The sequence below is a fragment of the Oryzias melastigma genome, linkage group LG12 (genome assembly GCF_002922805.2).
Source record: "Oryzias melastigma strain HK-1 linkage group LG12, ASM292280v2, whole genome shotgun sequence".
Lineage (NCBI taxonomy): Eukaryota > Metazoa > Chordata > Actinopteri > Beloniformes > Adrianichthyidae > Oryzias > Oryzias melastigma.
In genome coordinates this window covers 26,892,360-26,903,623 of record NC_050523.1, presented here as the reverse complement: position 1 = coordinate 26,903,623, position 11,264 = coordinate 26,892,360, and the positions used below count along the sequence as shown (strand labels likewise).

At 41.8% G+C, this 11,264-nt stretch overlaps 1 protein-coding gene across 1 annotated transcript; it reads left to right on the top strand.

Moving 5' to 3' along the window:
- The first annotated feature begins 232 nt into the window (after positions 1-232).
- On the top strand, positions 233-11,258 carry galnt11 (UDP-N-acetyl-alpha-D-galactosamine:polypeptide N-acetylgalactosaminyltransferase 11 (GalNAc-T11)). Its single transcript, XM_024263276.2, has 12 exons — positions 233-548; positions 3,701-3,939; positions 6,329-6,452; positions 6,530-6,696; positions 6,758-6,883; positions 6,954-7,203; positions 8,956-9,073; positions 9,152-9,304; positions 9,384-9,599; positions 9,675-9,779; positions 10,687-10,824; positions 10,900-11,258. Exons 2-12 carry the CDS (start codon positions 3,735-3,737, stop codon positions 11,029-11,031), a joined length of 1,734 nt encoding a protein of 577 aa, XP_024119044.1. The 5' UTR covers positions 233-548; positions 3,701-3,734; the 3' UTR covers positions 11,032-11,258.
- Positions 11,259-11,264: the final 6 nt, after the last annotated feature.

The window sequence follows — 11,264 nt, the reverse complement described above, 5'->3', positions numbered from 1 at the left end:
AGGATTAAGAAAAATTCAGAATAAAAATTCAGAGGTTTAAAAAATTCAGAAAAAAAATCAGAGGTTTAAAAAATACAGAATAAAAATTCAGAGGTTAAAAAAATTCAGTATAAAAATTCAGAGGTTTAAAAATTCAATACAAAAATCCAAAGGTTAAAAAAAAATTAGAATAAAAATTCAGAGGTTTAAAAAATTCAGAATAAAAATTCAGAGGTTAAAAGAATTCAGAATAAATATTCAGGGGGAAAAAAATTCAGAGTCTGATGGAACTAAAAACTTCCATACATTTGTTTGCAGTGGGCGGCTGTAGGTTTCATGCAGCAGAGGGGGCGGAGAACAAACCTCAACAAACCTCACGTGACTGGATCAAACACGTGTGCCGATGCATGCAGCTGCGCATGCGCGGCAGAGTCTCGGTTGGTTTCGCCGCTGTGCTGGACTGTGCTGATCTGCAACTTACCGGAGTGCCGCCGAGCAACCAGACGTTAGTGAACGGACCGGGACCCGGGGTGTGAGGAGAGGCAGACATGTGACCCGTTTATACTCAGGTGGTTTTCTCATTTTCTCGGTTTATCTTAGATGAATGCGGTTAGCTGCTAAGCTAACGAGTTCCACTGTCGGACACAGAGTTTGTTGCGCCCCCCCTTCTCCCTCACGCACAGGTGTCAGGTCCAGACAGGTGAGTCCTGGAATCCAGTCTGGTCTGGACCTCACATCTGGACTGGTCAGTTTGAACCGGCTCGCTAATCCCTCCACGTTGGCCTGGTTTAAGCTCGTTTGTGGTCACCGCCGTGTTTTTGAGCGGTTCGACCCGAACCTGACCGAGCAGAGCCGAACCTGGAGGTCCTCAGAATGCCGGTGTGGTTCTCCTTTCGCGCACGGAGGAGCCAGCAGTTCTCTAAACTCTGCTGTGTAACTGCGCATGCGCACCGCAGGTCCACACAAACAGTCCCACCTGAGAAAACATCCGCGCGCCTTGGAACTGGATCAGCCTATCCCACCTTTGAGTTTATTAGTTACTGTGGGGTAACGATCCATTTAAACGATTCGATTCATATCATCATTTGTGGTTGATTCATGATTCATAGTCGTTTTTGATTCATTTAGAACAATCCGATTTACTGACCTGAATGGATCATGACATCTTTATCCAGCAGTGTGACTGCCTGCTGGGATGGACCTTGGTCATTTTTGTTATAATAAAATCAACTTTCTACACCTCAGTGGTGTTTTCCAATTCAATGTAATCGATTGATCTCATTTGGTATGTTCGACTGCCTCAGACAGATCGATCTGGTTGGATCATAGGAACTAAATTGATTTGTCAACTAAATTTTACTCCCCCAATATTTACCCTTTGGTTTAACATCTGATGCTGAGCATGATGGGAAGTCTGACGGCAAGGTTATAGCTCCACTAAAAGTTTTAATCTATAGACCTACTGTGTCAAAGTCAAGGCCCGGGGGCCGGATCAGGCCCTCCAGATGATTTTATTTTATTGTTATTAATGACCCGATGTTATCTTGAGCTCATTTCTAACTTGTATAATTTTGACAAAATATATTTTTACGGAGAATAAAATATTTAAAGTTATTGAAGGTTTAAGTTGATTTATTCTGGAATAATATTCCTGTCTTTTTATTAATAATATTTATGTTAAAAAGTTACAGATTTAAAGTTTTAAAAAATTGTCATTCTGCTAGCTTTTTTGAGTACTTTGACATTTACTAAGATTTTTTTAGGCTATTTTGGAGTTTAGCTAATATTTCAGCTACATGCTAGCTGTTTTGGCTAATTTACGCTTTTTTAAACATTTTTTTAGATTGTTTGGAGTTAGGCTAATATTTACACGTAATCTGTTTTGGCTAATTTACGCTTTTTACAGGTTTTTAGGCTATTTTGACATTTAGCTATTTCTTCAGCTAAATGATAGATGTTTTGGCTAACCTAGGTTTTTTGTGTTTGTTTTTTAGGCTTATTTGGCATCTGGCTAATATTTTAGCTGGTTATCAGCTTTAGCGTTTTCAGCTATCAATTTCAGCATCTTCATCTATCAGCACTAACATCTTCAGCAGCCAAATTCAGCTTACAGCATTCATACTAGCATTATTGCAGGCAATGCTATATATCTAGTTAGTTATTTTAAAAAGTTACGTTTTAAAGTTTTAAAAATGTAGTTTTAGTGTTCAATAAATGTTTATCCTGTTCAACTCGTGACCTAAGGAGTGTTTTTAATTTTGGCCCCCTGTGTGAATGAGTTTGACACCCCTGATTAATAAAATATAGGTATAAAAAAGGCATAAAATATGACAGTAAAGTTGTAAATGTATTATTTCAAAATATGTAATTTTACAAAGAGTCTTTTTTTAAATAATTTTTTAAAATTTTACATTTAGAAAAAAAAGTCAATCAGATTCAGTGAGATCTGTCAGCAGTGAAATGTAAATTTTCTCTGAATTCGATTTTTGAATTACCTGCTACATAAATGAATCAGGTAATGATAGTCTTTGTTGAAACTCGGTGAAGGACATTTCTCCTGCTTTGCTTCTTCATGTTTGAAATCTACCTGTTGACTAAGCTGAAGAACAGCTGCGTCTCTGAGTTCCTCTCTGGTTTGTTTTAGGGTTCGGGTCAGTAAATGTTAGAAATCTTCAGTGTGAACATGGCGTTTACCATCTACCCGCTCAGAGCTGCAGATGAATTATTGACGGCTGCTCGCTGCAGGTCACCTGACACCTGTCCTCAGGTGTTGTTAACTTATGAATGAACAGAAACAGTTTAGTTCCATTACTGCTCGGTCAGCAGCTCCACTGGGAATGATTGTCCTGCTGCTTCATCATTGCAGTAATGTGAGGAGCTGGAAGCAGAGTCTGAAGGTCAGTGTGGTCACAGCAGGTGATGTGGGAGGGGCTAGGGCCAGCAGCAGGTGATGTGGGAGGGGCTAGGGCCAGCAGCAGGTGATGTGGGAGTGGCTATCCCGACTCTTCTGTAGTGTGACTGTGAGCTGTCATTTCTTTAGAGCAGAACCTGAATTTGGACTGATTTTTGTGCCACCATAATGCAAGCAAAACTCATTTTTGAGATCAAAATTTTCTAAATTGCAAACAGAATGTCAAGTGTTGAGAATTAAAAATCATAAATTGTAAATAAAAATATTTAACATTTGCTTTAAAATACTTTTTTGTCCTCAAAATATTTTTATGTTTGCGAACTTTTTGCCTGCTTTCAAAAAATTTTTTGCAATAGCAAACTTTTTTTTCTTTAAAAATTTTTTTGCAATTGCAAAGTTTTTTGGCACAAACATTACACGAAACAGAAAGGTATCAATGCAAAATCAAAGATAGGGCCAAAGCGAGATGAGGCACAGCGCATCTAAAAACGTTTGTGCTGCAACTGCAAAAACATTGGAAAAGAAAAAAAAGTTTGCAATCGCAAAAATACGTTTTGAAATCAAAAATATTTTTAAAAGCACAAAAACATTTTTGAAAGCAAATATTACTTTTTTTCTTTTGCAACTTATGAATTTTTATTCATAACATTTCACATTTTGTTTGCACTTTAGAAAATTTTGATCTCAAAACTTTGAGTTTTGCTTGCAATATGTTGGCACAAAAATCCCTTCGTACCTGAATACCTTCACCGCAGGATCAGGTGCGTCTTTATGTCTGACGCTACGTGTTCCCTCTCTCTCTCTCTGCAGTGCTGTAATGTGAGGCAATGCTCGCTCGGCCGCCATGGCCAGTGTCACCCTGCGGTACTTCTGCTACGGCTGCCTCGTCACATCCGCCACTTGGTCTGTCCTCCTCTTCCTCTACTTCTCCATGGAGGTGGAGCCTGGCCGGGGCCGGCTCCCACTGCGCCACAGCCAGCCAATCACCAGAGGCCTGTCTGAGCATGGCGCTCCGTCCAAAAAGGAGGTGAAGCTGTCTCCAGAGATGGGTAAGTGTCTGGGAATTTCAATATTTAGACCTTCGGACAGTGAAGGAGTAAGTCGAGGCGTCCACAAATGAAACCGGCGCGACTTTAAAAACGTATCGTTTTAATGATCTTAGAGTGACCATGTGGTCATAGAGGATCTGAAGTAGTGTTTTTGTGCTGTTTCATGCATGTACAAGGCAGGAGTTTTTGAGCACCTTTCTCATAACACGACTTCGGTCGAGCGTTGTCAGCAGGTTTAATGATATTCAAAAGGGAGAAACTGAAAGAAAATAATCAATCCAATCAACACAAGCATACGTCTAGCCTTACTGTGCAAACTTAAAATAATGAAGTGATAATTTCTTTCATCCAAATCAAAAGTTAAAAATTGAAATTTCTACACGTACCGGCGATACAACCTTTGACTTATGATGTAAGCAGAAACATTTTCCAAAAAACACGAAGAATTGCGTGCATGCTATCACGTCTTCTCTGTCCACACTGTTCAATAAAGTTTATTCAAACAAAGCTTTGAACACAATTACCTGGGGCGACCACTAGAGGGCTCCAAAAACATGTTTACAATAATAAGCTCACAAACATAAGATTTAAAATACATTTATAAAACAAAACTTTCAGCAATAACAGTCCAGTATTAATTATGATGAAGAATTTTTTTAACCAAAATTCCATAAATTAAGTCTCTTAAAAAGCAATGTTTCATGTTAATTTAAACTTTCCAAAATCTCCTCTGAAGGGGCGTGGCTTTTGGAGCTCCGCCCCTGACCCCCCCTGTCTGATTCTGATAGCTCTGTGTCTCACTAGCATAAATCTTCACCGCTGCTACATAAAAACATCCATCAATCTGGGTAATGTCCAGCCGTATGGTTCTGATCCGGATGTCAGCTGGACGAGGAAGTGAAGATCTTCATGGACAGAACTTCCTCCAAAATCCTGATTCTTTCTCCTTCCAGTTCACCAAAGACTCTTTTAGCTAATTCTCCAATGTTTATTGACTGTGATCAATACATTCAATCATTGGTTTCTCAGAGTTCTTGATAAAATAATCAAAGCTAACATCAAAATGCTCTTTCATTGATTTACAATCCTTTCCAACTGCGGTCAAATGAGCCGCCGTTCACATTTCCGTGGTCACATCAAGAAGCTCCGTGGAGTCTGGTGGAGATTTTCCAGCGTTCTCAGTCCTGCTACCGTAAGTATTGGATGAAACTCACACCAAAAATCCAGTGATGCTGATTTGACCACAGAAATGTGAACGGCGGCTCATTTGACTGCAGTCAATGTGAAGATACCATCTTCTCTTCTCCAGAACCTGAACTAGACACTAGGAACAGATGAGGGTTTAGTGCATGTGCAGCAGAGCTGTTGATGGAAAGAAGATCATTCATTCAAACAGAGTCTGTCCAAGACAGTTTGATTGATTTAAAAGGAGAAATACTCAGAAATGCAAAAACAAAATGATTTATTACATTTGTTCTCTTTCAGAAGAAAAATGACACACAGACATGTTAGAAACTCAAAAAACAGGATTTTTATCAGAGGGGGACTTTAATAACATTAACTAGAGATTGAAATGTCAATTTTTTTGGGGTCAGATTTCCATTTTTGAACACATTTTGTTCGAATACAATAAATGATTTTACATTTCAGAACAAAGCCGAACAACGGTTCAATTTCATTTCATTTAACAATAAAATGTACAGAATTCTTTTATTCTTGAAAAAGTACAAGAAAATTGTTTCAACTGGACACACTTTGGACTAAATTGATGGTTGATCAGTTTTTGCAGTCATCACATGTGCGTTGTCCACTGTGATGAAACCTGGTTGTTTCTATGTTACAGTAAATCGCAATGGTATTTTCCAGGATTGATATAATCGATTATTTAATTTTAAAGCAATATTTTATTTGTATAGGTCTATTTAATATTGATTCTTCTGCTGCTTTCCGTATGTTTTTCGGGATGTAAAAACTCAATCACACTTGAGCCAAATATGCACCAAAGAAAAAAAATGACAAATTGCTAAAAATCCTTCAAAAACCTTATGGACTTTGAAACTTTTGAACTTCTACATATACGTCCAGCTACAGAGAAACCATTCAAGCTTTAAAGTGTTCAGGAACTGCTGGGTTTTTAAGGGTAATTTGGAATTTAGCTTTTAATTTAGCATTATGCTAGCTGCTTTGGCAAAACTAGACATTTTTCCAGATTTTTAGGCTAATTTGGAGTTTAGCTAACATTTTAGTATATTTCTTGCTGTTTTGGCAAATTTAGATATTTTTTCAGTTTATTGGTTAATTTGGCATTTAGCTAATATTTTGGAAAGCATTCAGCTCCAGCATCTTTAGCTATCATCGATTCCTGGATGGTTACGTCTCTTATTTACAGGGATGATCTTCAATGAGGTGGATCAGGAGGTCAGGGATGCTGGTTACCATCGACACGCCTTCAACGTCCTGATCTCCAACCGTCTGGGGTCGCACAGAGAGCTGCCTGACACCAGAGACAAGCAGTAAGTCGCTCCGTCGTGTCGGTGCGAGTGACCTGCAGGTCATTGGTGGTGCGTTCACTCTCCTGCCTCTCCCTCAGGTGTCGTAAAAGGTCGTACCCCCAGGCTCTGCCCTCTGCCAGCGTGGTCATCTGCTTCTTTAACGAGGCGTTCTCTGCCTTGCTGAGGACCGTGCACAGCGTGCTGGATCGAACGCCGGCGTACCTGCTGCACGAAATCATCCTGGTGGACGACCACAGCGAGCTGGGTAAGTCCTGATGGGTGACGACCTGGAGCCTCCCGTGGAGCTCATGTGTGTGTGGCTTTAGAGGAGCTGAAGGAGGAGCTGGATCGCCGCGTCAGGGAGGAGCTACAGGGGAAGGTCAGGCTGGTGAGGAACCAAAAGAGGGAGGGGCTCATCAGAGGACGCATGATCGGAGCCACGCACGCCACCGGTAAGCCCTGCATGCTCTGCCTCCTGCCTGTGTCGCAGTGTGGGCGGGGCTTACCTGTGTCTGTGTCCAGGTGACGTGCTGGTCTTCCTGGACAGTCACTGCGAGGTGAACCAGGATTGGCTGCAGCCGCTGCTGGCGCCCATCCAGAAGGACCGCCGCACCGTCGTGTGTCCCATCATCGACATCATCTCCGCAGACACGCTCACGTACTCGTCCTCCCCCATCGTGAGGGGGGGCTTCAACTGGGGGCTGCACTTTAAATGGGACCCGGTGCCGCCTGCCGAGATCAGTGGGCCGGAGGGGGTTTCCGGACCCATCAGGTGATCAACCAGTAAAATGTATTTTCAGTTATTCTCTACAAAAAATGTGACAGCTTACTTTTACGACTATTTTATGTTAAAGAAAAATATTAAACACTTCACAACTTACAACATACAAACACTAATAGAGGATAAGATCATCTTTTCACAAGGGGGCAAATACAAAAACTACATGTTCCGGGCATGTATTAAAATAATAGTTAAATAAAACAAAAGGGAGCTAAAAAAAACTATAAAGAAATTACAGTAATAAACATGAGATCTGTTTGGAGATCACAACTGGAATTTTAAAGTTAAAGAGACTTAAAATACTTTATACATTTGTTTAGAAAAAAAGAAAATTAGGGTTTGTGACCTCCCCATTTGCAGCAGTGAATGTGGTATTTTCCACGTAGTATAATCATATTTATGAGATTTGACAAAGATACATCTGCATTTTCCACAAATACTAAGACGTCTGAAATGCTAAAGAGGAATGGTGAGTTTAAGATTCATCCAACTCCTAACATTTGTCCAAAACTCTGGAATACTGACAGACTTTATCACTAGAATTACAGAATTCACAGGATTCAACATCAAAATTAAATTGTTTTTTTTAGAAATTTAGCAACAGGACAAATGTAGTTGACAACTTTAAAATGACATTCTTTAACTTTTAACTTTAGTGTTCAGATACCTGTTACAGCTCTGTTCCACAGCTTGGTTTATCTCTTATTTTTACTAATCTCATATGTTCATTTTCGTGATAGAACGTTTGTTGTGTTAGCATCGGCGCGGGAATAGCCTCATAGCATAATTCACATATGACTGTCTTCTGCTCATCGTCGGACGTCTTCAGTCCAACCAAATCACAGACGTCCCCCTCTTGTTCCGAAGGTGTTTCTTCTTGAGCTGCCTGTATCTGTGTTTCTGTCGCCTCAACTCTAGCTTCAAGGTGTTCCGCGTCCATCGTTCTGCACTCGTCTTAAGGAACGTAAAGCTTGTCGTGAAACTCACATAAGTGTGAAACAAAGAACGTAAAGCAGCTTTATGTTGCAAAACCTCAAGACGTTTCTTTGAGAAGAATCTCCCCTTAATTGTCTTTATTTTCACTTGGATACATTTCTTGTGTACACACTGACGGGGCAACACCAATGCAATCGTTTTGGGCTATTTGATGTTATATTTGGGGTAATAATTGATCAAATTAGGTTAGAAACGATATAATTGATTGGAGAGAAACGATAGATCGCCCACACAATACGTTTCATCATGCACTACCCCAAACCATAAAGTCAGAGTCAAGGCCTGGGGCCGAATCTGATAGCTTTTGGACTACTATGGCGTTTACTAAGATTTTTTTTGGCTATTTTGGAGTTTAGCTAATGTTTCAGTTACATGCTAGCTGTTTTGGCTAATTACGGCTTTTTTCAGTTTCTTAGGCTATTTTGAAGTTTAGCTTATATTTTTTTAGCTTGCTATATGCCTCAGCGTTTTCAGCTATCAGCATCTTCAGCGGCCAAATTCAGCTTCCAGCTTTCACACTAGCATTATTGCACGTAATGCTATATACGTAGTTCATAATTATGTTACAAAGTTACAGTTTTAAAGTTTTAAAACTGTAGTTTTAGTGTATTCAATAAATGTTGATCCTGTTCTGCCCACGACCTAAGGTGTGTTTGGATTTGGACCCCATATGTGATCAAGTTTGATATCATGCCATAAAGTAACTAAGTTCCCCAAAACCAGTCCTCACGCCTCTCCAACCCCCAGGTCTCCCACCATGGCGGGCGGGCTCTTCGCCATGAACCGCGAGTACTTCAATGAGCTTGGGCGGTACGATCCAGGGATGGACATCTGGGGGGGTGAGAACTTGGAGATCTCCTTCAGGGTGAGAAGCCTGTGCTCTGAGTGTCGGTGAAGGCGTCACTCCCTGCTTCTGACTGTGGTCTCTCTCTCTCTCTCTCAGATCTGGATGTGTGGGGGTCAGCTGCTCATCATCCCCTGCTCCAGAGTGGGACACATCTTCAGGAAGAGGCGGCCGTACGGCTCGCCGGGGGGACAGGACACCATGGCGCACAACTCCCTTCGGCTGGCTCACGTGTGGATGGACGAGTATAAGGTACGCACATCTACACGTGTGGTCAAACCTGCAGAGGCGGGGCTGCACTCATTGGACCCTCTGTGTGACCCCCCTCCAGGAGCAGTACCTGTCTCTGCGGCCAGAATTACGGAACCGCAGTTACGGAGATATCAGCGAGCGCGTGGCGCTCCGGAAGCGGCTGCAGTGCCGCTCCTTCCGATGGTACCTGGACACCGTCTACCCTGAGATGCAGGCTGTTGCCGGTGGCAACAGGCCGCCACCCCTGTTTATCAACAAAGGCCTAAAACGGCCCAAAGTTCTGCAGCGAGGACGGGTAACTAAACTCACCATGGGTGTCATGTGAACTGTGCTGCCTTCAGGGTCCCACCTCTGCGTTGGTTTCTTTCAGCTTCGTAACCTGGCGGTGGGACGCTGCCTGATGGCTCAGGGCCGTGCCAGCCAGAAGGGCGGAGCTGTTGTCGTGCGACCATGTGACCCCCGAGACCCTGAACAGGTGAGGTCACGTTAGAGCTCCCAGCCTGTCAGGTTGATCATGTGACCGATAGGGCTGCCACGATCAGTCGACTAATCGACTATTAAAATAGTCGTTTAATTTAATAGTCGATTACTCGTTACTTTATATTATATGGAGTCAGAATGTAGTAAAGTCGAAAGTTATAATAGCATTATGCTAGCTTTTTGGACTATTTTGACATTTTTTAAGTTTTTTAGACTATTTTAGCGTTTAGCAAAAATTTTAGCTACATGCTAGCTGTTTTTTCTAATAGGATTTTTTTTTCAGTTATTTTAGGCTAATTTTGGATTTTAGCCAATATTTCAGCTACATGCTAACCTTTTTGTCTAAATTAGGCTTTTTTTAAGGCTGTTTTAGATTTTAGCTAATATTTTAGCACCATTCTAGCTGCTTTGGCTAATTTAGGCTTTTCTTTTGTTTTTTAGACTATTCTGGAATTTAGCTAATTTTTCACTACATGCTAGCTGTTTAGGCTAGCTTTGGCTTTTTTGTTGTTCGTTTTTTTTATACTATTTTTGAATTTAGCTGATATTTCAGCTTCGTGCTAGCTGTTTTTGGCTAATTTAAGCTTGTTTGTTTTTAGGCTATTTTCAAGTTTACCTAATATTTCAGTACCATGCTAGCTGTTTTGGCTAACTTAGGCTTTCTTCAGTTTTTTAGTCTAATTAGCCGTTTAAGTAATATTTTAGCTGGCTATTAGCGTCAGCTTTTTTTTAGTTATTAGCTTCAGCGAATTCAAAGCTAATGATGGTTAAGATGTGTGCTTTAGATCCACTTTGTGTATGTCCGGATTAGTCGACTAATCAGAAAGAATGTGGTGATTAGTCGAGTATTAAAATAATCGTTTGTGGCAGCACTAGTAGCTGATCATGTGACCCGTTTGCAGGAGTGGACCTTCGATGAGGAGGGGCAGCTGGTGCTCGCCGGGCTGCTGTGTCTGGACGTGTCAGAGGTCCGGACCTCTGACCCCCCCAGGCTGATGAAGTGCCACGGATCAGGGGGGTCTCAGCAGTGGAGCTTGGCGGTGAGATGCACATGCACGCACAGAGGGTGGCGCTCTCGCACACAGCCGTTTGACCTTGTGGCCGTGTCTCCGCAGAAGCCGAGCCGGCTCTACCAGGTCTCTGTGGGTCAGTGTCTGTCTGTGGCTCAGCCGCTCGGACCCAAAGGACACGTCTCCATGGCGATTTGCAGCGACTCCCAGGAGCAGCAGTGGCAGCTGGAGGACTGAGGGCGCCGCCGTGAGGGCAGCTGTGGAACGACGTCTCCATTTTGAGGAACAATCAGGGCGGTTTTCGTGGAGTTTTAGGTTTTTTTTGTGCAGTGTTTGGGAAGAACCCTGTCTGCTGTTTTTATGATTTTAAACGTTTTAGTTCGTGGAACTGTTGCAGACCTAACTGAGGACAACAAGGAAATGTGAAGTCACAGGTTCCAAAAGTGTTGGTTACCCCCCCCCCCCCCCCC